At 44.2% G+C, this 26,473-nt stretch overlaps 2 protein-coding genes across 10 annotated transcripts in view; one reads left to right on the plus strand and one right to left on the minus strand.

Moving 5' to 3' along the window:
• Positions 1 to 7,441: 7,441 nt before the first annotated feature.
• On the minus strand, positions 7,442 to 10,683 carry RPL6 (ribosomal protein L6). The gene is made up of 6 exons (XM_010125447.2): positions 10,432 to 10,683; positions 10,241 to 10,339; positions 9,668 to 9,811; positions 8,715 to 8,763; positions 8,149 to 8,333; positions 7,442 to 7,647 (listed from the first exon to the last, which is right to left on the minus strand). Exons 1-6 carry the CDS (start codon positions 10,681 to 10,683, stop codon positions 7,495 to 7,497), a joined length of 882 nt encoding a protein of 293 aa, XP_010123749.1. The 3' UTR covers positions 7,442 to 7,494.
• A 1,012-nt stretch (positions 10,684 to 11,695) lies between these two features.
• Positions 11,696 to 26,473, plus strand: part of PTPN11 (protein tyrosine phosphatase non-receptor type 11) — a 28,536-nt gene continuing 13,758 nt past the window's right edge. For 5 of the 9 annotated variants that reach the window (XR_015260493.1, XR_015260494.1, XR_015260495.1 and 2 more), the window contains exons 1-9: positions 11,698 to 11,878; positions 16,406 to 16,528; positions 17,654 to 17,848; positions 18,648 to 18,840; positions 20,073 to 20,189; positions 20,697 to 20,810; positions 25,159 to 25,255; positions 25,869 to 25,948; positions 26,065 to 26,223. Coding sequence is in view for 5 of the 9 variants with exons in the window: in XM_086761945.1 (XP_086618071.1) it covers positions 11,865 to 11,878; positions 16,406 to 16,528; positions 17,654 to 17,848; positions 18,648 to 18,840; positions 20,073 to 20,189; positions 20,697 to 20,810; positions 25,159 to 25,255; positions 25,869 to 25,948; positions 26,065 to 26,223 (1,092 nt within the window). In the remaining 4 variants the exon portion in view is untranslated. Of the gene's footprint in view, positions 11,879 to 16,405; positions 16,529 to 17,653; positions 17,849 to 18,647; positions 18,841 to 20,072; positions 20,190 to 20,696; positions 20,811 to 25,158; positions 25,256 to 25,868; positions 25,949 to 26,064; positions 26,224 to 26,473 lie in introns of all 9 variants that reach the window. The other 4 variants (XM_086761944.1, XM_086761940.1, XM_086761941.1 and 1 more) reach the window with 1 other exon arrangement.

Consider the following 26,473-nt stretch of genomic DNA (forward strand, 5'->3'; position numbering starts at 1 on the left):
ATTGAAGAGCTGAGTTTATGAGTGTTTGTGTTGGGTTTGCTAAACCGTGACACTGCTGCAGTGGAATGTCAAGTGCTAATAAAATCCTGGTCTTGACAGGTAAAAGCCAGTCTTTTCTGTAATTGTTTTATAAACATCTGGCTTTATGCTTAACAACACAGCAGTGTTTATTTAAAAAGAACAACATCACAAGTAGCCTACAGATAAACCATGAAGAACAGCTAATTGCCCTTCAACTAAAAGGGCAACTCTGAGCAATCAACCAACGAAGAACTGAGAGCAGTGCTATCTGTCAGTCATCCAAAGCCAATGGACTCTTTGGAGACTATACCACCATCACCGTCTTCATTAGATTCCTGGCTCACAAATAGCATCAGCCCAGCCTTTCACATGCAACAGAGTGACCATGTTACGTGTGTGGTGCTCATTCCTCCATTCTTCTGGATTGTTGTCATATGGCTGTTGATTGTGCATGACAAATATAAAAAAAAGCCACTTCTTAGGCTTGATTATCCAGTCTTCCCAGGCTTGGTGCAGTGACCAATTGAATTACGTGAAAATTTGCAGCTCAGGGTGACAGGATGGGAAAAATGATGGAAATCCTAATGAGCGTTCTTATAAATCCCCAGGAGATGGCTGCACTGGCTGGCTCACGCTGGGACGCTCTTCTCAGGTACTTGTGAAATCAGCTGTTATTTCAAGTAAGCCCAAGCCACATGATTTGTGATGTTATTTGTATTATTTTCTTTTTTTTTTTTTTTAATTCAAGCTGTTAGCTAGTTTGGAGATTAATGGGTTGCCTGTGCTAGAAGACAGTTACATGGTGACGCTAGACATTGCCTGTTTATTCGCGAAGCGTGAAAAAGGTCTTCTTTCCTGGAGTGTTGCATTAAGTAAACCGCAGTGCACAGTGCTTTGACCAAAGCCTGTATTTTGACAAAAAAAAGCAGCGCGCTCGAAGTTTTCCTCTTGCATCAGCAGTCTCAAAACGCAGTTTTCCTTTTTCTCCCTCGGTGTCCCTCGTATGTGCATGTGTTTGGGTTTTTTTCTCTCGCACAAACACAAAGCTCCAGATTTCAAATGCCCGTTTTGCACTTTCTGTGTCAGCCCAGAGGGAAGCCATGCGGATAATGTACAATGTACAGGAGCTTTGCCATGTGCCTGTCAGTTGTGTAAGAGTTGCCGTTGTTTGAGTTCTCTGATTCTAGAGGGGCATTTCTTTATTTTTTGTGCTTATTTTAAGGAACAGTTACGGTTGCCCACCAATTTCTGAGATTCCATGAAACAGATCTTCATTTCAGCTTAGCAGGACATTCACATGAGTAATTTGAATACTCCAGTATATTCAAATATATATTTCATCTCCAGTGAAACATTTTGAAGGTGCATCATTCTTTTTAGTGCCTTTGTATTTCCTTGTTCAGAAAAATAACCTTCCTCCCTTGCATATCAAGAACATAAGCATGCTGGCTTGGACTGGTTTTGTACATTTTGTCTTTGCATTTTATTTCCTCATGTGAAAATGGGCATTTGGAACAATAGGATGCCATGTAGAGCACACAGTGATATCTGAAAGCCTTAATTTTAAAAACAATTACATCCCAAGTGCATCTGTCAAGTGCATGGAAAGCCTCTATATCAAGTAGGACTGACAAAATAGATGAAGGTCTAATTGCTTCTGGTTCAGTCTCCTATTTTCTTCATGAGGTTTAAAGCCTTTCCTAGTGCTACTTGGTGTGGTTCTCTGCATCCTACTGACTTGCTCCAATGGACTGAATAAATCATTTTACCTTTGTATACAGTTTCTTGGTGTTACAATGGCAGTTTTTACCTCTGCTGGGTGTCACGAGGCTGATGTGCTCAGTGTATGTAAAGTATTAGAAGTTGTTTGTTATGATCATTAAAAAAAAAAATCTGCAGGCAAAGTGCTAGGAACGGCTAATTGGAAACACAAACTGTCACCAGAGACTCCAAATCTTTTAGCTGTACTGTCCTGTACAGATATAATGGACTAAGCTCTGCAAAAAATGACATTACAACTGATAAATAGGACTATGAAAACATTTATTCCTCATGCTACCTGTGCCAGTCTTCAACACAACTCAATGTTTTTATTTTTTAGTATTAAATATTGATTGGATCTCAGTAGAGGAAGATTACAGTAATGGATCAGGTCCCCTCCTCAGTGTCATCCAAGGATAGATTTTTTATTCTTTTATGTACTTTAGAGCATTGTCATAAATTGCACGTCTGCATAAGTTTAACACGCTTCTTGAGGCCTAATATGAGAAAGTATTACTGCTATTCTGTGAACACTGACCTCACTGAAATTAAGTTACTTGCTCACAATCACGCAGAAAATCAATAGAGCTGAGAAAAAAAAAATTGAATTTCTTTAATCTCAAGTAATATTTTGACTACCATGCTTCCTCTCTCCTTATCATTATTACTAATAAGTATTTATGTCTGGTAGAATGTGAACCGTGGTGCGGTCACAGAAGTTGCTGGCTGTATGCGCAATCTGTTACGTAAAGGCATTTCCACTGAGAAAGGTAAACATTGAAATCATGGGAGAAAAACAGGATAAAATGAGACAAAAAAAGGAAGTCAGCTGACAAAAATGGTTTTTGACTCTTCATCTGTGAGGTCAAAACTGGTCTGATCTACAAAAAACAAACAAACAATGATAAATCAACTAAACAAATAAGAAATTTCATGGTTGCTTATCGGCAAGCATGTTAAATTCCACGTATAACCATCACGAACCAACCCTCTTGCATGACTCAGTGCAAATGTTGACCACAGCCAGTGGGACTGGCTCGCTTTGTTCAATTAGTGGCTTCCTGAACAATGAGGAAGAAAATAGGGAGAACTATTATGAGTAAGATGCTTGTAAAAATATGGATTGAATTGCTCTAATTGCTTAAATAATGAGTTGTCAAGTGCTTAGTGCAGATTGTAATGCAGGAGAGCTGGAGAAATCAAATTAACAGATAAATAGTTCCCCTTGTCCTTCATCCTCACATTCCCACACAAGTCACTGGAAACTTCAGATGCTGTCTCCAAACCAGAACAGGAGCAGGAGCTCTTAATCCTGTATCCATATGATCATGTCATTTATGTGACCTGCCACTGTAGGACAATAACGACGGAAGAAAGCGTAGTGGAGTTTACATTACTCTCCTGCGCAGTTCTGAATCTCTTAGAGAAAGCTGCCCATGTGTCCATCCTGTAACAGTAATAGCTGACAAACCCACAGGAGCCACTGATATTTGTGGATTGGTATGCTGCTTGATCCCCTGAACAGCACAGGACAATGCTGTGATCTCTTGTCCTAACGGAATTGTAAGAGACCTCAGTAACACAGCCTTCACAGTGCGCCAGGGACAGGGCAGAACTCTGCTGTCCGCTTTCAAACTGAGCAGGGGAATTGCTCGCCTGGAGTTTTAAGTGCTGGTTAGAAAACAGTTTTGATCTTAAAAAACGGTTGATTTTAATAAGGAGAGACCAGGAAGCCCTTTTCACTGAAAGACAAGAAACAAAATGTACTGAAAGAAGAATATACAGAGAATCTGGAACAAATCCTGTCAGTAAAATCCATTTGGGTGGGGTTTCTAATGCTGGAAACATTTAAAATGGGATGGGAATGGCCATTTGGAGAAGAGCGGAAGGAGTTACCTAGCATTTGCTAGAGGAAGGCTGCCTAGGCCAGCGCTTCTCTATGAATGGTTTCTGAGCTGATCTTGCCTATGTTTTCTATGAGGCCAAAGCAGAGGTTCTGCCAGGTGGTGAAGACAAAGAAACTGTTCCCCAATTCTATTTATTCTTTACTGAGCTTGTGAGAAGATCCAGACAACTTTTTGCAGATGTGGGGCTACCAGTGGTAACAGTTCTGTGAACTACGAGGAGAGGAAGGGCAGGGATCAGGTGGAAACATGCTGGTGGGAAAAGGTTCAGCTGCCCCTGCATGACAAGGCAGATCCTATAGGTGTCCTGTAGCATAGCTCACTGCTGGACGTCTGAACATTTGGCGTATTTTCCTCAACACCTGGCCACAATGGTAGTGTGGTAGTCCTGTAAAAACACTTCCACATTCCAGCCATAGCATCTTCTCGTAATTAGTGTGTCGCACCTGAAACGCTGAAGGTAGTATTCTCCACAAACCTGGCACTGGGAAGTACTTTGCCTTGCAAATAAGGCTCGTTTTCTCCTAAGGTTCTTAGTCCCAGGAGCAAAGCTAGGGTCTGCCTCTCTGAGACTGCCGGCCAACGCAGCAGCTGGGACGTTGCCTCTCTGGGCTGGACTGAATCCGCCAGGTCATTTCACAGAGGCGGCTAATAGGTAAGAGGTGCCTGTAGATAATAAAGCATTGCATCCTATTACCAATTCCCTGAGAAAGCCAACATCCCTCTATCTTTCCTCTCAAAAGGATGCTTTATTATAATTACATATCACTTTATTAGGCAGCCGAAGCAAAGAGCACATTTGATGCTAATGAAGTGCTGCTGTGGTTGAGTCTGTCACTATTTTTGGACCTGCGCATCTCCAGCACTTTTGATTGGGCGACTGAGGCTTTGGATGTCTCTAGCTTCTTCTGTGGGGGATGCTCAGTGAAAAGCAATGACTCAGCTAGCCAGGACTGCAGAACTGTTTACATGCTCAGAATGAGAAAGGCTGCGGGACAGCGAGAACGCACACAAAAGCTCTTTATGTGGTGGAAGTATTTTTCAGGTAGTGGATAGCATTATCTATATTGAAAAATCCTTCTGAATATTCACTTTGTGCCTGTGTTGGTCATCTGTACAGTCCTTGTTTTTCCTCTTTTCCATCCGTCACCCTAGGGCACTTCAGGAAAAGCCAGATTTCACAGAACTTGAGGAAAATATTTTAGAGGTTAAGAGAGAGGCAAATCACAGCTGTCCACTGGCTGCCTTTCCTTGTGAAAGACGAAGGTTTTGCCACCTCCATTTTCTGCAGCAAAGCCCGAGGAGCTGCTCAGCACTGCGAAGGCATGATTTGGTGTTAAAATTTGACTTAACAGCTAGCGCCCCCAGAAGCAGGCCTGCTCCCACGCCCCTGTGTGCCGACATTCGTCTGGTCCCACGGTGACTCAGTTCAGGATCTAAACCAGCACAAAAATACTCATCCCTCCCTCCCTCTCCCCACCTTGCAGGGCTGTGGTATTGGTCACCACCTAGTCAGACAGGTGACAGGACTGGGGTGGGGGAGGCAGTGGCAGCACGTGAGGACGTTTCCCTGTACCAGGACCTGTTAAGACAACTGAATTGTATTACCAAATCACTCCCTGACAGCACGCGGCGAGACAAAAACTACCCGTTCAGTAAACAAGGTTAATGGTGCCAAGTATCTTTTCACATCTTCTGATACACAAATGAGGAATGTGTCAGAGTAATCAATAATTATAGAAAATACCACTCTATCTAAATGCCTAGTTATTCTTAAAACATCCTATTTTGTTCCTACACCTTCCCTGTTCCCAGAGGGGAAGGGAACGACTGAAGCACTAGTACCTCTTAAGTCTTCTCTTAGACCGCAACTGTGTGATGGAATCTCGGTTTGCAGAATTTGTGATGGCACCTGCTGCTACAAACGATTTTAATCAAGAGGTCTACTTGCTGGTTTTGGACTTTTCCCATTTAAGTGTTCCCATGGACAATTTTTACTTTAACTCAGCTTTCTAAGCATATTGGGTTAAGATCTTTCATTGGTAGTATCAGTAAACTTGTCTCCGTACTAGCAGCGAGGAACCCCTGACTGTACCCCTTATCCACAAACTACATACAGCAGAAGATGTAACTCATCACAGACATAGTTCCAATGACAGGGAAAAATAAAGAATATCTTCCCTGAGCACTGAGGGGCAGAAAATGGAGCAGAGCAACGAGCCAAGCACCCAGCCAGCAGGTCTGCATTTGGACAAAGCTTGCTCGCTGGCTCCCTCTGCTGAACCACTCATATTTAATATGGTAATTAACACGAGGAAGATGGTGGAACAGCAACCAGTGCTATACACTTCCGTACCCTTAACACCAGCCAGCGTCAGCTATAAAGGTTACAAAGATGACCATAGCCCCTCAGTGCAAGAATCTGCTGAGCAAAGCGTCCTGCAGGCATCTGGAGTTTTTTCATTGACTCTGGAGCACTTGAAGCCCGATTCCTCCTTGCCAGTGAACGTGAATAGCATGTGACATACAGGCTTCCACCTCAGTGAGGGCTGTACTACTCCCTTCTCTATCCCCTTTTCATGAAGCTGCTGCATTTGCCAAAATCTCTACTCCCCGTCAAGTTTGACCCCATTGGCTACTTTCAGCTAAGAATTAATGGGAAGACAGATGGTGCGGTTATATAAGCCTTGTTTCCTGCATAACTGGCTAAGAAAGAGCTCAGGCGTGCCAGATTTGTTAATATGTACATCCTCAGTTTTTCTAAGAGCAGAGCTATTACCACCCAAGCATCCTCTTCCAGATACCTGCTAACTGACCTCAACAGAGAAAGAAAACAGACAGGACTCGCTTTCCGACAGTTTCTCAGGTGGGAAAAAATGCTGAGACTCCATAAGTCTCCAAGGATAGAAAAATACTTACCTTTCACAGAAACAGCTTCTGCTTTTTAACTAGTTTCTGAGCCTACAGAATCATGGTTTTGCTTTTTGATCTAAGCAGATACTCTTCCCAAACTAAAAGCATTACACCCCACATGGATAAACAAAGAACAAGGGGAAAAAAATTAAAAAAAAAAAATTGATTTGGGAAGGGACATACATTCCAAATTTTGGTATGGTTCCAGGAGCGGTTAAGTTACCCTGCAGAACTCAGCTCTGGAGCATTCCCAGTGTTTCCACTTCAAAATGCAAGGTATAGCTCCTGAAATGCCCCTGAAAAGTTGCTTTATTTGCTGATGTTTATGTGGTGATTGATGGATCAAAGCTGTTCATCAGAAAAACCACCTCAACAAAGCTGAACGCAAGCTTTAAAATGCTAATCAGTTACCTAGCAGTTGCTAAGACCTGGTTCTTCACAAAAGATACCTGAAGGTATCAGCACAGGAAGGGTGCAGAGAAACACACCCGCACAGATGTTGAACTGGATTTTATTCTGCAACGTATCCTGATGGGTGGTCAATCCAGTACTTAATATTAGCTATTCCAAAAAGAAAACCTGTTGTGGGTTTTTTCCCCCTCCCAACTCATTCATCATTAAGAAAGCTGAATGCATGTTTATACTAAAATAGTTAAAAACCACCAATGACTACCACAAACCCAAACCAAAAAACCAACCAGCCAAAAGCCCTACACTCAAAATTCTAGTAAGCTGCATACAGCCCCCCACAATGTCATGCCACAAGCAGTCTTCCTGTCTGTTAAGTAACATGCATTGCACGATTTGTGCAACACATTCTATTATGGATTGCAATGAAGACACCAGAAACCCTTGCTTTTTTCCCTTCAAATTTAATGTGGTGCTTACAGAGCAGTTAGAACACCAATTTGTGAGGATAGACTCCATTCGAGAGGCTGAATGTAGAACGCAGGTAGCCGCGGAGCTGAGGCACCTTCTTGATTTGTGCAAGGATCTGCGAATCCACTGCCTTCTGGTCTGTCTTGCGTTGCTCCGTTATCTCGTATTTCTAGGAAGTACAAATAATAATGTTAAAATCCTGCACAGTGACTTCAGACTCTTCTACAGACATGAGAGAATTCAGGGCAAACTCTGAGTTCTGGCATTTTCAAGAAATCTTTTCTCCATTTGTTCTAAATATGGGAAAGGTGGTAGGAGACCGGAGGTGGCAGAGAGAACCAAAGCCAGTGTTTGGTGTACGTGGCAGGTATCGGAGCCAGCAGCGTGCTGCTGGCAGTGTCAAAACAGTAAAGGTGTTTCTCAGTCAAAAAAATAAATTTAACTGGAATAATCATTGCTGCTGTTCTAAGGTAGAAGCAGAAGAGATTCCCCAAATTTAAAAGGGGTTTATCTCAATGCTGCTGTATTAATTCATTTTAATGGCATTACCTCACTTTATTGAGGACCACTTAAAATTCAGTTCTCCATTTGTTTCATGGTATTTCCCCCTTTCCTGCCTGGCTTCAAGTAACAAGTGCTTTCAGAAAGAATGAACAATCATGTTCCTTACTTCTTTCTCAGTGTCAAAGATCTCGCCTTCCTGGTGCTTGGGCTTACGCAGCCTCTTCTTCTTAAAGTATGCATCGGTGAGATGCTTGGGAATTTTCACTCCAGAGATATCAAGCTTTGTAGAGGTGGCAATAACAAATTTCTGATGGGCCCTACGCAGAGGGACACGGTTGATAACCAAGGGTCCTACATGCAGAGGAAAGACAGAAGAGAGAACAAGGTTAGCCTTCCTGGCAACAACCACTGCTTTTAAGTTGAATTTCTGTAGTGTACGAGATAACTAGTTTCTTCAGAGATACCTACAGCTAAAATCTGAACAATAAACAAAGCCCTTCCCCACAGCCTCTAGAAAAGCCAAAAAATGCTTTCTGATTTTTACTACTTCCAAGTAGTCAGTTACGCTTAGTATCTCCCCTCCACCTCAATCACAAAACATGATTCCACTTAGTTACCTGAATACGCAATGCGCCAAACCATTCGCATGCAGATCTGTAACACCTGGACTTAAAAACAAACCCCACTCCACCCCCCAAACAAACCAAATAATCACAATTGAAAGTCTTTTACCTGTAACAAGCAAAAGGCCAGTATCAAGCTGCTTCAAGAAGACGACACGCTGAAAAAAGATGAGACGTGACATCAGTGCTCAGGTCCCAGCACTCTGAAATCCCGCGACCAAGCCGGGACCGCACCCGCGCTCCGCCTGTGTTACCGGGATAAGCATTGACAACGCCTCCGGCCACAGGCGCAACTGTGCGACCTGAGAAGAGAGCACCACAGGGGCCAAGCTACCAGCACTTCTCCCGAGTACAGCTTTGCCAGTTACCTCATCTACGACACAGCACGACTCTCCATGTGCTTGTCATTCGAGGCTCAGCAAGGCCAATTAGTACCTTTTTTTATTCTTTGTCTGTTCTGCAGGATGGCAGGACAGCCATCCCGTCGCTCCAATTCTTTGTGTAGGGCAGCACAGCACATCGCACGGTAAGAGCCATCCCCTACTCACATTTTTTTCCTTCTAGGAAACATTATTAAGATGAAGAATACAGCTTAATTTAATAATCAAGTATTGCCTTGATCATCCGATTAAGAGTGGAAATGGAATTCCTCCTTTGCCATGGGCAGGCTAAGCAAGCTTTGGCCTCATTGCAGCTGCAGTACAAAGAGGCATCGGGTCTGCCGTTCTGCAGCGCAGTCAGCATGACACGGATCTACGCGCCGCTCCGCGCTGCAGCGGGACTCCCTTCATTTTGCCTAAGCAACTGGACTAGCCTGTTTTACTTCCAGCTCCGTGTAGAAGAACATTAGTTCAAGGACTGTTTCCTCTAAAGGCAGGACAAGAGAAAGCATTAGACAGGATTCACCAAAAAGTGGATTTGCAGATTCACGTCTTGTGGCTGAGCAGCGTCCCGTGACACCAGCTGGTAAATTCAGAGTACCTCTGCTCAGTCAAAACGGCATCAGCGCAGAAACACTGCAGAGCCGCTGTCAGAGTCCGCGCAGGAAGAAGTTCCGATTACCTTGCCTCTGTGGCGACCGGTCAGAAGGATCAGAACAGTTCCAGGAGTAATGGAGGCCCGCAGCCTCCTCTTGTGCTGGCAAAAGGGCTTTTTGCCGTGACTCAAAAGCTTGCGAGGGACGTCCTCAGTGGGATAGTATCTGGGCTGGAAAAAAGAGGAGCAAAATATTGTACCACTCCGTATGCCAGGAGACAGAAAGCTTTCACTACAGTTTAGATAAGATTTTTTTTTTTTTTCTGCTGCAACTGACACTTCTGGAACACACCGAGTGTTTTCTGTACCATTATGCAAAAGCAAATGTTGAGACCGGCTCGGTACTTCTGCACACGCTCCCAGGTCAGCACAGCAACACAAACGGCAGAGGAGAACCCACCCTTCTCTAAATTACCCGCGTCTCCCCCGAAAACACCAGTCCCTGGGTCCGTGTCTCAAGGAGATAACCACCAGCCGCTCCGAGCGGCGCCGTATGAGCTGAGGCTGCTACGTCGCCCCAGCTGAGAGGCGCGTGCATCACCCAGCCAAAAGTTACACACAACAGCCGTCACCTGCCCGCGTCTCAGCTCTTTTTCTCACCATTTTGCGGATTTTAACCACACGGCTGCCTCCATTCTTGTCTCCACCAACTGGCTTGGTGATGGTTGCACGTGGCTTTTCTTTCTTTTTCTTTTCTATCTGTAGGCAAAGGAAAGGGAAAAGGCGTGAAATTTCAGACCAAAGTCACCGTGAAAGGCGTGATTATTTAAGCACAGGAGTTACTGGCCTACCTTTGTTTCTGGAGCAGTGTACTTGCGCTTGTACAGTGCTTTTCTGGCATACATGGCTGACCGTGAGTACCTCCCGATGCCCCGGGCCAGGACAGGGTTACGGCTGGCATGATGCTTCTTAATCCTCTTCTTCTTCTCACCTCCTTCCTTCTGGCCTGGCTTTTGCTCAGCTGGCTTCTTCTCACTTGTCTTTTTCTTGCCCGGCTTCTTCTCACTGGGTGCCTTCTCGCCTGGCTTTTTCTCGCCCGCCATCTGTGGATGCAAATAAAAAGGAAACTGTGACTTATTACGAGGCGCACAGAGGATCGTGTAAGTTGCAGAAACAAAATAAAAGAATCAGAACTTGATCTTTTACACTGCTCTGACAGTTGTCAGCCACCTCGCACAGCCGTGGCTGATCGAGACGCTGCGGAGCCAAAAGCTCGCTACACACCCATGCGTCACACAGCACGCTCCTCCGCGCCACTCAGGACAGCTACAAGCTCACCGAACGCATCCGAGCCCTCCGCAGCAGGGAGCCCAAGGAAACGCAAGCACAGGCCGAGGCCGCAGCCACCCCTGCGCTCGGGGCTCCCCCGGCCCCGCCGGAGCTGCTGCGCCCTGCCACACCGCGCGGTTCCCCGGGCGGCCGCTCAGCCCTGCGCAGGCCTCCAGCTCCGGCTCCAGCCGAGTCCGGTTCCCGCTTCTCAGCTGGGTCCCCGGAGGCTCGGGCCGGCCGGTCACGGCCCAGCCCGGCCTCCGCGGCCTGGCCTGGTCGGATGCCGCCTAACCTCCCGCTCCACCGCCGCCCCATATCGGCCCCGCGGCCTCATCGCCGTGTCCCCGAGGGCACCGGGCCGGGCCCGTGAGCCCAGCGCAGCCACCGAAGGGCAGATGGCGGCGGATAACGCCCGCCGGGGGCCGGCCCCGCTCGCTGCCGCTCCGCCATTCTTACCTTCCGGGGAGGGAAAGGGACTTACATCCGGGTACAAGTGGCCTAAAGAGAGCGCGGCGTCTGACGTCACCGCGCCGGCCGCGGAGCACGCTGGGACTTGTAGTCCGAAGCAGACAGCGGCGGCGGGGAGCACCGAACAGCCGCTTTCCGGCCCGGCGCGGGGGGCTGTGTGGCCACCAGCGGCTCCGGGAGCGGGGCTCGCCGCCCTCCCTCCAGCGCCAGGCACCGGCTTCGCGGGCCGAGGCTCCGCACCTCCCTTTCCGAGGCGGGGCGGGCCGGTGTCGCAGGCCGATGACGCCCGGGCGGGTGACGCAGGGCGGGCCGCGCCGCGCTCCGTGCGCTTGCGGGGCCTGAGGCGGCCGTTGTTCACGCTCCCCTCGGGGCGCCCGTAGGCCGCGGCCCGCGCCCGGGCGGGGGGTTACCCGCACCCCCCCATGTGAGAGGCGGCTGTCGAGGAGGCGGCCGGGCGCAGCGCGACCCGCCGGCGCCGCGGGGGAAAATGACATCGCGGAGGTGAGGCGGGAACCGGCGGCGCCGAGCCTGGCGCGGGAGTCGGGGGGAGGGGGCGGGCAGGGGTTCGCCCGCTCCCGGGGCGCGCAGAGCCCGGGCCTCTCAGCGCCCGCTCCCGGGGAGGGGGGCTGCCGAGCCGGGCCTCCTCCCCGCGGCCGGCCTGGCCGGGCAGGGCCTCCTGCCGCCCGTGGCTGCGGCGCAGGGGCAGCTGCCTGCAGCCGCGTCCCGGCCCCTCTCCCCGCGCGTTCCCGGGGCGGGATGTGCCCGCTCCCGCCCTCGTGGGGCTGCGGCTCGAGTCGGGGCCTGGTTCCTGCCAACGGCCCCTCGCCCAGCCGGGTGGGGTGAGGGGACCGGCTGGGTGCGGCCTCGCCGACCCCCGTGCGGTAGCATTGGGCTCGGAGTGGGGGGGAGGAGGGTTCAAGCGAGTCTCCCTACCCCCGGCGGGGCGTTTGAGCCGCAGCTGGGCGATGGGTTTTGTTCGTGTGGCAGCCCCGCTCTGTTCTCAGGCCAGCATCCGAGGCCGGGGAGGGTCGTGTTGCCATCTGCAGCCCCGCACGAGGGATGTTACCGGAACAAAAACCTGAGCCGACTTTAAAACGCCTGTTACTAGGCTGACCTGGTCTGGCCTCTTAGTTTATCAGAAGCATTCTGTCTAATTTCAAAACCCTGTGGCGTTGCAAAATCAGGGTGATAAACAGCTGAATCTGTTTCCTTTGTTGTAGCTTCTCACTGTCCTTAATGCATTTTGATGTTTGTCTTATTTTAGCAGTCCTTCTTGGGCTGAGAGGTTAAGGTAAATGTTAGACTTCAGATGAATTAGTGTCATAAAAAGGAAAAAGATGTTTATATTCTTATCTAACAAACCCCTTCTGAAATTTGATACATCTCTAAGTAACATCTATTAAAGTCTAATTTCTTCAACATCGGCTTGTCCTCTTTCTTGCTGTGCTTCAGATGGTTGAAAGTAGATCGGTTGGTTTTCAGTCCGTGGCCGTTTAGAGTTGAATTTGGATTTAGGGGCTTCTGAAGTGCGTGGAGGCTCTCTGGATCTCACACGTTAGAACAAGCGTACAGCTTACCTTTTCGAAACGCTTGCCAGTTTCCTCGTTGTCAGGAGTAATCCTCTTATTCTGCTCAGAACTTTAACTTGTAACTTGTGAGGGAGACTGAAAAAAAAGGTGAGAAATATAAACTGATGAGCCTATAAATAGGAGTAATTAAACTACCCGTCACCGCCTCCCTGAATGCTATGGTTGTGACAGCTGAGATTCAGAACTGATTTGATCTCCCCTGCTCTTGAAAAGGTGATTAGAAAAGCCCGATCACAGCATGGAAAAAAGTATTGATTTTTCCTTTTCTCTCTTCAGTTTGGTAGGAGAGAAATACGCTGGCTATGTATGACTTATAAAACACAGATCCTGCTGATCTTTTCTGGTCTATGCTAACAAAAAAAAAAAAAAAAAAAAGGAGGGAATTGTAGCAAGCTATATTTCCTACCACATATTATTTTTCATCAAAAGGTTTCCTGCTTGGCTGATATCCCCTTAGTTTTGTATGTGAAACCCCTGCTATTTCACCAGTTACTTTTCTGCCAACTTTTTAATCTCGCTGTAAACTAATAAGGGGCTTGGAATGGTGTACTGCTGAACCCCCCAAATCAGGATTGCTGTAAGGAGTATTCCATGCATAGTGAGGACAGCTAGTTTAATTAGAGTGTGGGTTTACGTGTGCGTGTGCTGCTTTCTTGATTGTATTTATTGGCTGCGATGCCCTTTGCTTGGGATAGCCTCTGCACCTGCTCACAGCAGAGACTAGAGAGGGAAAGTAGAAAAAAAAGTCTAAAATGCATTCCATCCCTATAAAAGGAAGCGTAAGAGAACGTCCTCGGTAGGGCTTGTGTTACTGGTATCTGTGTCCGTGTCCCCTTTGTGCTCTCCTCCGCTTTTGGAAGGGATGTAGCCACCGAGGTTCAAAAGCACACATGCGATGGCAGTACTTCAAATGAAGCGATCCTGATCACCGGGCCGGAACCGTGTACCAGAGATCGCTAACACCCCCATTTTTCTATTTGAGGTGACTGACAAATGCATCTTCCTACTCAAAGCCAAAAATACAGAGATGAGAGAGCAGGAGTACAAGTTACCGTTAGAACAAAAGTTACATAAAGTGCAATAAACTCCATCGGTCTCCCGGCTGCAGCTTTTCTTTCGCTACACTTACTTTTTACCATCTTCAGCAGGAGTGTATGTATATGTGGGGGTGAGATTTTGGTTTTTAAACAATCTCTCATCTTTTTAACCTCTCTTTTGAGCACAAGTTATTTGTAGTCCCTTCTGTTCATTAAATTATTATTTCTCTGTTATTTTACATCTTACGAATGGCGTACAGTTACTTCCAGATGCATTAGGGTTTAGAGTAAGATCCAGAAGTTATTACATTAATTAAAATTTAATGGGAGTTCACTGTATAATAAATCTGTAGGGCTGATTCCTGTGATTTCTCCTTTGTATGTTTATACATTTTTGGATATAAACTCAAAAACTTGCAAAGATGTCTCTTGAATCTTATGCATATTTAAAAAGCTTATAAAGTGTTTAAGATGTTGCCGCACTTGGTGGTGTGTTTGTTTTTTGCTTTCTCCTAATGGAAGTCAAATTTTGGAGATGCAAGATCAGCTTCTGCAGGCCGACCTGTCATATTCTGAAATATATTATTTAGTGTTCAGTTCATCCCAGGTACCGATGCTTGTGCAGTTTCTTTGGTGAGACTGCATTAAACCAGAACTTCTGTTGACCTTTGAGTAGTCTCGTTAGATAAATGTAGTGTTATTTATTAATTCATTCCTGTTCCTGTAATAACTTGGAAGTATTTTTTAATTTTGTGTGTGTGTGATTCTTCAGTTATAGATATGGTAGTATTCGCTAGATTTTCTTGGTGGAAGCAGGATATCCTTGACTAGGAAAAAAGCAAGGTTGACAAGAAGAAATCATTGACTTCTGAAACGGAATTGGTACATCAGTAATCCTAATTCCCGTTTGAATGACCTGCTAGAGGTTTGGACAGTCTGGAATCTCTGAAACTATCCAGAATATTCCCATGAGAATCTGTGCCTGAAGAGGATAGGCTGGATAAGGTCTTGGTAGGAATATTGTAAATTTTTCAGTATGGAAGGAATTGCTCAAACACTTGAAGTAATAACCCTAAATTGAGCCATGCACTCATGCATTCTGCTGTTTTACCAATTTAGCACGAAATGCTGACTGTATCAGAAATGCTATTCAGTTTTCTTTTTAGTATAGCACTCCTGTGTCTGCAGTGAGATTGGCTGCAGAGTCTTTTGCCTTAATGATTTGCTTTACTTTGGAGAAACCAAGAACCTCGTGTATGAAGAGAAGTGGCCTGTGTTTTTTCTGCAGATGTGGATGTGCATTTTCACTTGTGCCCCGCGTAGTGTCTTGATTTATGGCAACTCTGAAAAATAAAGGCGATCTTTGAATTGCCAAATACAAGTCTGACAAAGCCACTGAAATACTTCGTGTTCACATCTCTGTGGGCTGTGTGGTGGTTTGGTTTTTTGGGTTTTTTTTTTTCTTTGGTTGGGTTTTTTTTTGGTGTTTTTTTTGTTTGTCTTCTAAAATTGTGCCTCATTGAAAAGTGCTTTCATCCTGAACGCACGGATGTAGTTTAGTACTGCAAGAGTGCAATAAAATTCTTCAGTTACAGATAAGAGATGCGTTAACTGAATAGCTAAGAATAAATGTCTCAGTGCCATAGGTGGGGACACAGAGCTTCTTCGATATAGACCATATACAGCTCTCCTTTGGCAGGAAGCTCCGTTAGTCATTCAGAAGGCTCCTTGTGGGTGGTGAATGTCAATATGAGCTTCTTCGGTGTTTGTATTTAAGCGGGATATGTTCAGACCAGACAAATTGCCAGGGTAGTTCGAAGACAGAGCGGTGCTCTTGTGTCTGGCAGCGGTCAGCACCGCGTTCTCTTGAGGAGCGTGGAAGAAGACGGGGCAACGGAATAGGTTGTCGACAAGTTCCTTCCTGACCCCGTCAGCTGGTGGTCAGCCTGTGCCCTACAGCATGAGGTTTTGTTAAATTTTCAACCTTTAAAATGTTATCAAGTGTCACTTCAGATGTTGTGTTTTATCTTTAAGTATTTTTCCTGGTTGTCTTTCAGGTTCTTTGAATGTCCTTCTTCCAGGAGTAAGGAAAATGCATGACTTGTGGTCTCTTTATATTGTATGCTTTTCTTTGATACAATTTTAATCCAAGCAGTCTGAGTATGTCTGGGTGCAGCTCTTTCACTTACAAAGCATCTTTTACCAATAAGTAAAATTGCAATGCGATATGAAATGAATGATTTATACTTTCTGCTGAGGTAGAGGTTTTTATTAATTTAGCAACAAAATTCAATACTTCCTGGGTCTGAAGCTGTTGAATTGTCCTGTTTAGTCTTGTCGTGTAAGTTAAAAACAGAAGATCTGTTTATTTATTGACACTCTTTATTTGTAACCTCTTGTAGATGGTTTCATCCAAATATTACTGGGGTGGAGGCAGAAAACCTACTGTTAACAAGAGGAGTGGATGGCAGTTTTTTGGCACGGCCCAGCAAAAGTAACCCAGGAGACTTTACGCTCTCTGTTAGGTAAGTTTAAATGGTTTTTTGTCCTTCTTCCCAAATTGGTAAGGGTCTTCATTTGATGCTGTTCTATGGAGAAAGAGTTGTAAATTGACTGCTTGTAAGAGATGAAAGAACGCATGGATCACTTTTAGTCTGTTCACTTTTTCTCTTCTTTTCCTCCTGTTTTCCGTAAAGAGGTTCTCAAATACTTTTACCTAACTGTACGTTGGAGAGTGGTGAATTCTGATTCTGCAGAGAGACAGAGAAAGTTAAGGGGATGCAGAAGTAGATTCATAATAGCATTACGTTTAGCTCTTTAAAAATCTACTTGATAACCATCTGAAAGCAGCAGAGATTATATCAGTTACTGATCAAGCACATGGAAGAAAATGCTACCCGGATGCTCTTCTTGCAAGAAAAGTCAGCAGGTTTTTAAGGGCGACTGCAGTGCTATTTCAGCTTCCAAAATGGGCCTTTTGTAACACTTGTCCCCTGACACTTTGTGTACAGTGGTAGGGATGGGGAAAGCATGGCAAGAGGAAGTAGATAAAGGAAAAAGGAAAAGTGGGATTGGTGATAAGAATAATGCTGCTTGGATACCTTTGAACAGAGGGGACCTCTTTCAGAGAGCTGTTCTTCATCAATGCTAGAGACTGTGGGAGCAAGTTACTTAGATCAGGCAAAGGCAACTGTTTGCTGAAGGGGAGATCTTAGCAATTAGTGTAAAATTCTAGGGAAAGGAGCAAACAGGCTCTGATGGGTGTCTTGAGAATGCTGATTCTTCTTACCCCTCCACTGCTTATGCTTATGTGTGGGTAATTCTTGGGGGTCTGAGGGATTTATACTGGAGATTGTGAGGCCGAAGAGCTTACATTGGCTTCAAGGATCCCTTTGTTATGGAATTAAGTTTTGTTTCCTATTCTTCTTGACTGTTGGACAGCCACTTCCAGTTCTTGCAATCCACTGAAGTGTGGCTGAAGCACGCTTCAGAGGTGCACTAGCTTAGCTCTTCTGCAGTATTTCAGTTGGAAAGTGATACAGATGTAAGTATGGATTTCTGTAACTCAGACAACAGCACACTAAACGTAAAAGTGATTGATTGGAAATCAGCTGACTTGTGTGCGTTCTTTCCTTTGTTTCAAATACTAGACGAACGGGAGCTGTCACCCACATCAAGATCCAGAACACAGGAGATTACTATGACCTCTACGGAGGAGAGAAGTTTGCCACGTTGGCTGAGTTAGTCCAGTATTATATGGAACATCATGGACAGCTCAAGGAAAAGAACGGAGATGTTATAGAACTGAAATATCCGCTGAACTGTGCTGATCCTACATCTGAAAGGTCAGAGAAATGGTGTCCATGCGCTTCTTAGTAAATGCGTGTTTTATCCCTATTGACACTACAGTCAGCTTCCGTTTGATGGCAGGGTGCCCACTGTCTTGTACTAAAAGTGGTCCCACTGATTTCAGTGAGTTTACTTGCAAGTAGACTAATAAACGTGATTAAAGGTAAAACAATCTGTGCTAAAGAAAATAGGTTCTGAAACTTTCTTCCTGGCATGATACAATACTAAACAAAGGGGATAGTTCCCTTTATTTTTACGAGGAGAATGTTTAATTGTAGACATTCTCCCAAAGCTTCCTGAAGCTGTTATTACTGCTAGGAATTCCCAGGTATATTTCTGGGTCTAACTTTATACAATTTATCCAGCAGTGGGCCTGTGTGTAAGAAAGTCTATGACGTGCAGATCCTCAGATTGCTCAAACTCATGTTTGTAGGAGCACGGCTAATCGGGAGAATCAGAGACTTTAGACTTGACATACACTGGGGAAGCACATGTATGTCAGAAGCAAACCTCTGTGGCCAGCAGATAATCAGTTTATTCTCAGAAGTCAAAAAGCAAGGAAAAATATTAAAACAAGTTCCCTCACTCAGCAGGGCTTGTACTTAATAGTAGCGGGGAGGATTATTGCCTTTTTGACCGTGTTTCTTGAAGAGATGAGATTGATGTGATTATCCTGTCCAGTTCCTAATGTGTTGTTTGGTGTATGTAAGCATTTTACTTTATTTAGAACAAGCGGATTCAGCCATGGCTGGAATGACAAGCAGGGTACCTGTCTGTATCTTACTTTATTTAAAGGTGGTTTCATGGGCATCTCTCTGGAAGAGAAGCTGAAAAACTATTAACAGAAAAAGGAAAACATGGAAGCTTTCTTGTGCGTGAGAGTCAAAGCCACCCTGGGGACTTTGTTCTTTCTGTCCGGACAGGAGATGATAAAGGAGAGAGTAATGATGGGAAATCTAAAGTGACACATGTCATGATTCACTGCCAGGTATGATGAAGCACAAGCTTCTTTAACGGGGTTTCTTCCATGGGCGATGGGTTTATTCTAACAGGAGGGCCATCTTGCACTTCACTGCAGAGAGCTGAGTACATTTCCCCTTTCCCTGTGGTTCCGTGTGTGCTATCTATCATCTGTTTGATCGAATTGACTAATTTGATAGCATCAAAATTCTATTATGTTTTATATTTTTTGACTGCTTGCCTGACTGAATCATGTCAGACTATACTATGCTGTCAAGTATCTCCTAATAGATTTGTTTTTGGTTGCATCAGAAGTCTGTCTCAAATCCTCTGCTGATGGAGCCTTTCATGTTCATTAATGTTCAGCGAGTTGCAGTCTCCTGAATGAATTATATAAAAATATGAGGAATTGGACAAATAGAGATCTATCTGAATATATGTTTCTCCTGTCAGTTTACAAAGTTTCGCTTGATAGATGATCAACATTCTGTGAAAATCTTGAGTACTGAATCCAAGGAACACTTTTAAATCCAAAGCTTGAATTTAATACAGAGTAGTTCTTCACTGAAGTATTATTAAGTTATAGTCTTTTGATATTTTCATATATGCCTATGGATTGCTATTAAAAAAAAAATCACAGATTTTGTAATTTTCTTCTGTTATCCTAAAAGACAGTGCAACAACTTAATTTTTTCAAAGCGACTAAAATGCAATAACAGAGATAGTTTGGAGGTAGAAATGGCCTACAAAGACTGTAAAAGCTAAACTGCCAGAATATTTTTTTTTTCAGGAAAACCTTGTTGATTTGCAGTTAACTACTAGTAGCATTTATGACATAGAAGAAAATAACTTAGCATTGCTTCCTTAAAATAGGGATGGGGCCAGTCAATATCAGCCTTTCAGGACCCAGTGATACTCTTAGGGATTTGAATTGATTTCCAAAGCTGTCTGCTAGTTTCTCATCGTGTTGGTCAGGTAGCCTGCTGAGCTGACTGAACCTCAGTTCAGAATGAATAGCCTTTCCTGAAAAGGCAGATGAAATGATTTTCAATTAGATGACAAAAAGGATAATGTCCTCCATAGCGTATGTGAATTTCTTTTTATTAAGGTTCTACCATCCCTTAGCAGAAGGGTTTTACTAGATTCTTCTATCTATGATTTTAAAGAGAATTTCTCATCTGTTGCTTAGCCTAAAGACGATAGTAGGGTAGACTTCCTTGTATGAATTGCGTTTATTTTGATGAGCATCTGTCTTTCAAGGATCTAAAATATGATGTTGGTGGAGGGGAGAAATTTGACTCTCTGACAGATCTGGTGGAACATTACAAGAAGAACCCTATGGTAGAAACTTTGGGCACAGTATTGCAACTGAAGCAGGTGAGTAAATAGGAAAGACACCACGATGCTTTGTTACCTTCAGCGTATATTGTTGAAGTGCAGGCTTTTCCATACGTTCTGTGAGACATCATTTTTTTTTCCTACTGCAAAAATGAAGATCTAAACTTCATGAAACTGAAAGATGGAGTCCATCATTTAAGCGGGAACAATTTTTAATATGCCTCTGAAGGGTTGGACTCTTGTCTCTGCTGCATGCAGAACTCTCTTGTTTTCATTGTGGTCCATACGGATTGCAGGACTAGTCCGGAAATGAGACAACTTAGTGTACTGAAGAACAGCATGAGACTTTATCCAAAAGCAGTTGTTCGCTGCCCCCTTCCTCTCCACCCTTCACTGAATGAATTGCAAAGTTTTAAAGTCCAAATAGATGCCTGGATCCTAGACTTGCCCTTATAAAATATACTTTGTGTAGGGGATTTGTGTTTTTAATTGTCTTCTTACACTTGTAATTTGCTTTACCCTTGTTTAATTTTGTATTTCTCTCAGCCTCTGAATACTACCCGTATTAATGCTGCAGAGATTGAAAGCAGAGTGCGAGAGCTAAGCAAGCTAGCAGAGACTACAGATAAAGTCAAGCAGGGCTTCTGGGAAGAATTTGAGGTACGTCATTACATTCCAAATGTTATGGTATTAAATCTCTACACTACTAAAAAATTAGGTTTGTTACTGCCTTCCTGACACGTTCTCATCTCCCCCTCCGTTGCTCCAGATCTCTGTTCTTGCTCCCATCTCCAGTGTCAGGTACAGCACGTGTTAAAATTTCACCAGTTCCACTCTTGTGTTTGCTAGTAAAATGATTGAAATATTTGCTTTTTTTCCTGATTCTGAGAGCTGATGATGTTCTTCAATGCTGTTTGTTCAGTACCGAGCACCATCCCTCCTGAGTATCCTCCCCATCATGAGGGAGCGTTATGCACAACCTAATCTGGCCCACCAGGACAATTAATCAGGTTCATTCCTGTGTTCCTTTTCTGCCTGTGGACAGGCTGGATTAATGTTTCCGCAGGCAAAGGACTAAGTCCTAGCCTACGTCACTCTTGGTGACTCGTGTAGCGGTATCTGGTGCAGGTGCAGCACGTCAGATGTATTGTGCATATGAAGGGAACTGCACTGTGCGTTCTGCCGTTCATCTCAGTGCAGAAGGTGTTTCGGTTTGCTCTCTGCTGTGTTTGGGAGTTTGAGTATCATTGCTTTAAGGAAACTTCAGTCTGATTTCTCCGTCGATATGTGCTCTTGCCCTTGAGTTTGTGGCTTTTTGATAGCCATTTTTGGGGATCTTTAAACTACTGTGAAGCGGTAGTGGTAGTAAGCTCTGAGAAGCAGCAGCATTAATTGTATGTATTCCTTTGACTTCTGGAGGTTTATTTTTGTTTTGTTTTGATGTTTCATTTCTGCCTGCAGCCAAAATTCCATTTCCCTCCCAGAAAGTAGCATTGCCTTTCCTTCTGTCTTGTGCGTGCACCTCTTGTGTGTGTAACGCAGCTGTACTGCTCCAGCTCTCCTCTTCTTTGAAGTCCTAATGATTTCAGGGAGCTACTTATGTTTTAAGGAAAACACAGCTGAAACTGTTAATTTCTCAAGTAGAGCAAATTATGTATAAGCATTAACTAACACATTCTAAAGTACTTGAGTCTAGCCTGGGTCCCAACCCTTCTGTGACAACTGGAGTCCCTGGGCTGCATGCGTGTGATGGTCATAGCCAAAAGCTTAGAGGTGTCTTAAATATAATGAACTGGTTTATACCACACACATTTGAAAACCACAGAGGAGTCTGGAACTCCACCAGCAGATGGCAACACGAAACTGGAAAGTCCTGATCTTTGACAGAGAGGCTGGTTTTGGGTGTGCAATGTTATTTTGAGAAACATCTTGAACAGTGATGGGTTTGCAAAGCAACCATTCTTGAAGAACTGTTTTCTGAGGAGACGTATTCGTTAGCTGAATGTACTGTCCAGTCTGCTCTGAAAAATAAATCCGTGAAAGGCAAAAGACTCTTACCAAAGAGGTAGTGCATTTCACCATGAATGTGGGTGGAATAAAGGAAAGTGAGGTCATGGCAGTGGGGAAATCATAAAATGAGGATTAAGCTTTCTCCTTGCTCTTCCCCTATGCGCAGTGTGGGGGGCAGTCCTTGACCTGGGACTGCTGAATGGTCAGAATCCCACCTGGAGGGGGAAGCAGGCCAGCAGAGGCTCCTCTGGCTGTTGCTGAGGACTTGGGACTCTGTTTGACCCTAGCAGTAGAGTGGTGGATCCCCTGGGAAGCAGTTCTAATCTTTTGCTTGGGAACCTTTCCTGGAGCTGACCTCAACCTTTGAGTTGCTTCTCTTGCAGAGTTCAACACGTGAACTTTGGTACGGGGCCTGAAGGGTCAGGAAGGTTAGCCCACCTGCTCTAAAGGCTAAAAATTGCTTAGAGAAATTCACTGCTTTTTGCAAAGGCTGACTGGTGGTGTGCTGTCACGTCATGAACAGTCGTGTGGACTGTGCCTGTGACCGCTGCGTGGTGTAGCCGGAACGTACGTTTGCAGGTTAGCCAAGCAAAGGGGTCTGGTGGCTTTCCTGGGGACTTGAAGCATACCTTACTCTTATTCAGAGGGCATAAAAACCAAGAATATACTCTGTTGCCTTGCCCTTCTTGTAATTGGTGCTGGCTTACTAGAAGCTATGCAAATTAATGTGTGGGTTTTTTGTTTTTTTTTTTTTTGTTTCAATTTGTTTTTTTCCTTGAGGAAGCACTCTTGTGCAGTGTGTTTAGGAATGGATTGTTGATTTGTCAAAATATGACTGACCTGTTGCTTGACACTTACGACTTCTTTTGTGATCCCTGATTTCTGCTGAATAAATTTATCTTGTAATGGATTTACCAGTTGGTCCTTAGAAGCAAAGTGTTTTCTTATCTTGTGACTTTTCCTGAAGCCAGAAGTCTTACAGAAAAAGTACATTTAAGAAATGGAAGATTTTACCTGTGGGACATTCCACTTCTTTTTCCCCTTTACTGCTATTAGTGAGGTCGGCACTAAACCTTTTTTTTTTTCCACTGTGTTTTTGGAAATGAAGCAATCTCATAGCAGTTTGTGTCACGCTTTTCCATTCACCTCAGGTAAGCTATAGCTGTCAGCCTTGGTGGCAGGAGGCAGGGGGACAAACTCCAGGTTGTCTGTGGATCTCTGCCTCTGCTGTTTACGAGCTGGCAGTCCAGATGGTGGTTATAAATTACTTGTCTTCAGGCATACTTAAGGATGTACCTCTTGTCTCATGAACCGCCAGACAGAAATGTTGACAGTCCTTGTAATGTTTTTGCCTCTGAAAAATGGCTCTTTGGTGAGCTTAGTGCTTGGATGAGGTGAAATTGAGGACTGTGTTTCAGATTTATTGTTGTATTGTGTACATCTCTTAATGGGCTTATTAGAAGTCGCTGCTGCTCGTGGATCTCTCCTCAGGGATGCTCACAGCAATAATAATTAACTCTGTGAAGTGAAGATGTGTTGGAAGCTATGGTTTCCACACACTTAATTGTTCCTATTTTTTAAACTGCTAGCAAAGTTTGGCTTTTGGTTCTTTTGCTTGGCGTTTCACTTGGCTGAGACTCAAAAGTGTTAATATTAGATAAAGGTGCTCTGTGATAATGGCGCTTGAAAGATTCTTGCAGTGTGGCAAGAGGTGAGCTTACTGCAAAGTGCTGTTTCACTCATTGCTAGTAGTAGCAAGCAATGCTTTACGGGGTTATGTTTTCTGTCTTTGCTTCATAAGCATGAAACCTCACAGCTCTCCTGTGTTGCTTTTGTTCTTTCGTTTCCCTGTCTTTAGGATGAGCCTAATTGTCCAGGGTCACTAAGTGAGGCACTAACAACAACAAAGACTGAAGTAGAAGTAAGCAAATGCACCTGACGTGCCCAAGCTTTAAAGTAAAAGCAATCTCTGCAAGAGCATTAAGGGTGGTAATAACAAGGGGAGCAGCTTCCAAAGCCTGAGAGTTCTTTTTAGTCAGGCCAGTACTGCTTTTGGGATTAAAACTTAGAACAAGATTCTGGTCCCTCCGGCTTCATTGCAGATAGGGAGATTGGCTGCTAAGCAGCATGGCTGTGAAGTGTGGAATTGCCGTTGTCCCTGTCGTTAATTGTGAACCAGGCACTGAGAAATTAGCTCCTTGCCAACAGGAGAAATTCCAGGGCAGATTTATTGTTTCTGCACTGGGATGATTTATGGATAACCCTTTTTGTAGTTACCTAATGCCCACCCCCGCAGGGTAATAGGAGAAAGTCTGCACAAAATTTTGTACTGGTTTGGTGAAATGGGCTTGTGTTGTTAGGAGAGAATAATTAGAGCACTCAAAAGTAGCCGTGGTTGTCACTGTACATTGACATTTTACCTGTCTCATCCGTACCTTTGAAAATACTCTAGCGTTCTCCTGTGGACTCTTCTTTTGGGGGAATACACAAGAATATCTTCCTAATATTCTGCTCCTAAGTGCTGAAGCACCTTTCACTGTGCTTGATATTTAAATAGAGTTGCTTGTGTTGGTGTGCTGCTTTGGGTTTTCTGTATGCTCCTTCCTCCTCTTTGGCTGTTGAGAGTTGGCCTGGCTGTTGTGGTCCTTTTTAACCAGTTAGGTTTTCCTTGCACAGTGTTTTACAGCTAGAAGCTTTAAGGGACCAACTTGCGCCTGCTTGCTCAGAACGGTATCATGAGAACTTGCTGGTTATAGTTTGTGGTTTAAAGAAGCTTTGGATTCATAGGTGTTTACAATTATCAGGTATTTCTTACATACCTTGGAAGCAATGCCGTACAAAGTCTGAATGGAGAAATCCAGTACCGCTCTCTCGTTCTCTGATTATCTGGCATTATAATCAAGTATTATCATTTTTGTGAGAAAGGATCGCTATAATGGTGGTGAAATGGTCCATACTGCTTTTAGTAAAACCAAATATTTGTGCTGTTTTCATTTAGACTTTACAACAGCAAGAATGCAAACTTCTCTATAGTCGTAAAGAAGGTCAGCGTCAAGAAAACAAAAACAAAAATAGATACAAAAACATTTTGCCCTGTAAGTATTGGCTTCTTTCATTATAATGCAAGACTGCTACTTTTCTATGCTTTATTTTCTTAGCTCATAAATACAGGGTTAATTAATCACCACTGTGCTTTTTCTTTGCTTTAGTGATAACTCTCCCTCTTATGTTGTCAGTACTGGCCCATGCAATTTCCAATTTGTGTTCAAATATTTGCACTTTGTAGATACTGATATTTTGATTCCCAAATACTAATTTTATCTTCAGCTTTCATTTAAAAGCCTCACATCCCTAAACTGTTATTCAGCAAAATGGAATGCTTAAATTTAAGAGGATTAATTTGCAGTACAAAACTGCGTGGTGCAGATCCAGCAGCCTTTTGCCTTGACCGAGTGCTTGAGTGTCCGTGTGCACATTAGTTACGAGGGCGCACGAACACTTATTTTGATCTAGCCTGTTAGGAATTGGCCACTTGTTTTAAGAAACGGCAGAAGAGGAAAAGCTGAGTATTCCAGCCACTAATTCACCTAGTTGGTAACTTAATAGCATCTGGGAGCAGTAAGAAATGTACCTGTGGGATGTTTAAAAATAGCTATGTGTTCGGAACTGTAGGATGCAAGCACTTAACATACATTTGTATTCTTCTAGTTGATCACACCAGAGTTGTTCTGCATGATGGTGATCCAAATGAGCCCGTTTCAGACTATATCAATGCCAATATTATTATGGTAAGTGTGCTCCTAGCTGCAGGAATCTGGTTGGCACAGCACGTATCTACTCTTTAACAGGCTCACCTAAACCCAAGTTAGTCTTGTAACCGTTTGTTAAATTGTTTTTTCTCTAGCCTGAGTTTGAAACGAAGTGCAACAACTCAAAGCCAAAAAAAAGCTACATTGCTACTCAAGGCTGCCTACAGAATACAGTGAATGACTTTTGGAGGATGGTGTTCCAGGAGAATTCTCGAGTTATTGTTATGACAACAAAAGAAGTTGAAAGAGGAAAGGTAAAAACAGACTCTCAAACTGGCCTTAGGAAAGGTCGTGACATTTAAATGCAAGTAAGGACTAAATTGACTCGGTTATAGTGATTTATGTGCTGAAATCTGGTGTGCCACCACTGTCCTTGGAGACCTGGGCGGTGTTGAGCGTCCTTTTTTAGTGGTGCCTGTGGGAACTGAGGGTACACCCTTGTCATATCATCAGGCCTCCCTTTTTAAAGGGCCGACTGATTAAATTTTAGCTCCTGAATGTGAA

Source organism: Chlamydotis macqueenii, chromosome 17 (genome assembly GCF_036417535.1).
Source record: "Chlamydotis macqueenii isolate bChlMac1 chromosome 17, bChlMac1.mat, whole genome shotgun sequence".
NCBI lineage: Eukaryota > Metazoa > Chordata > Aves > Otidiformes > Otididae > Chlamydotis > Chlamydotis macqueenii.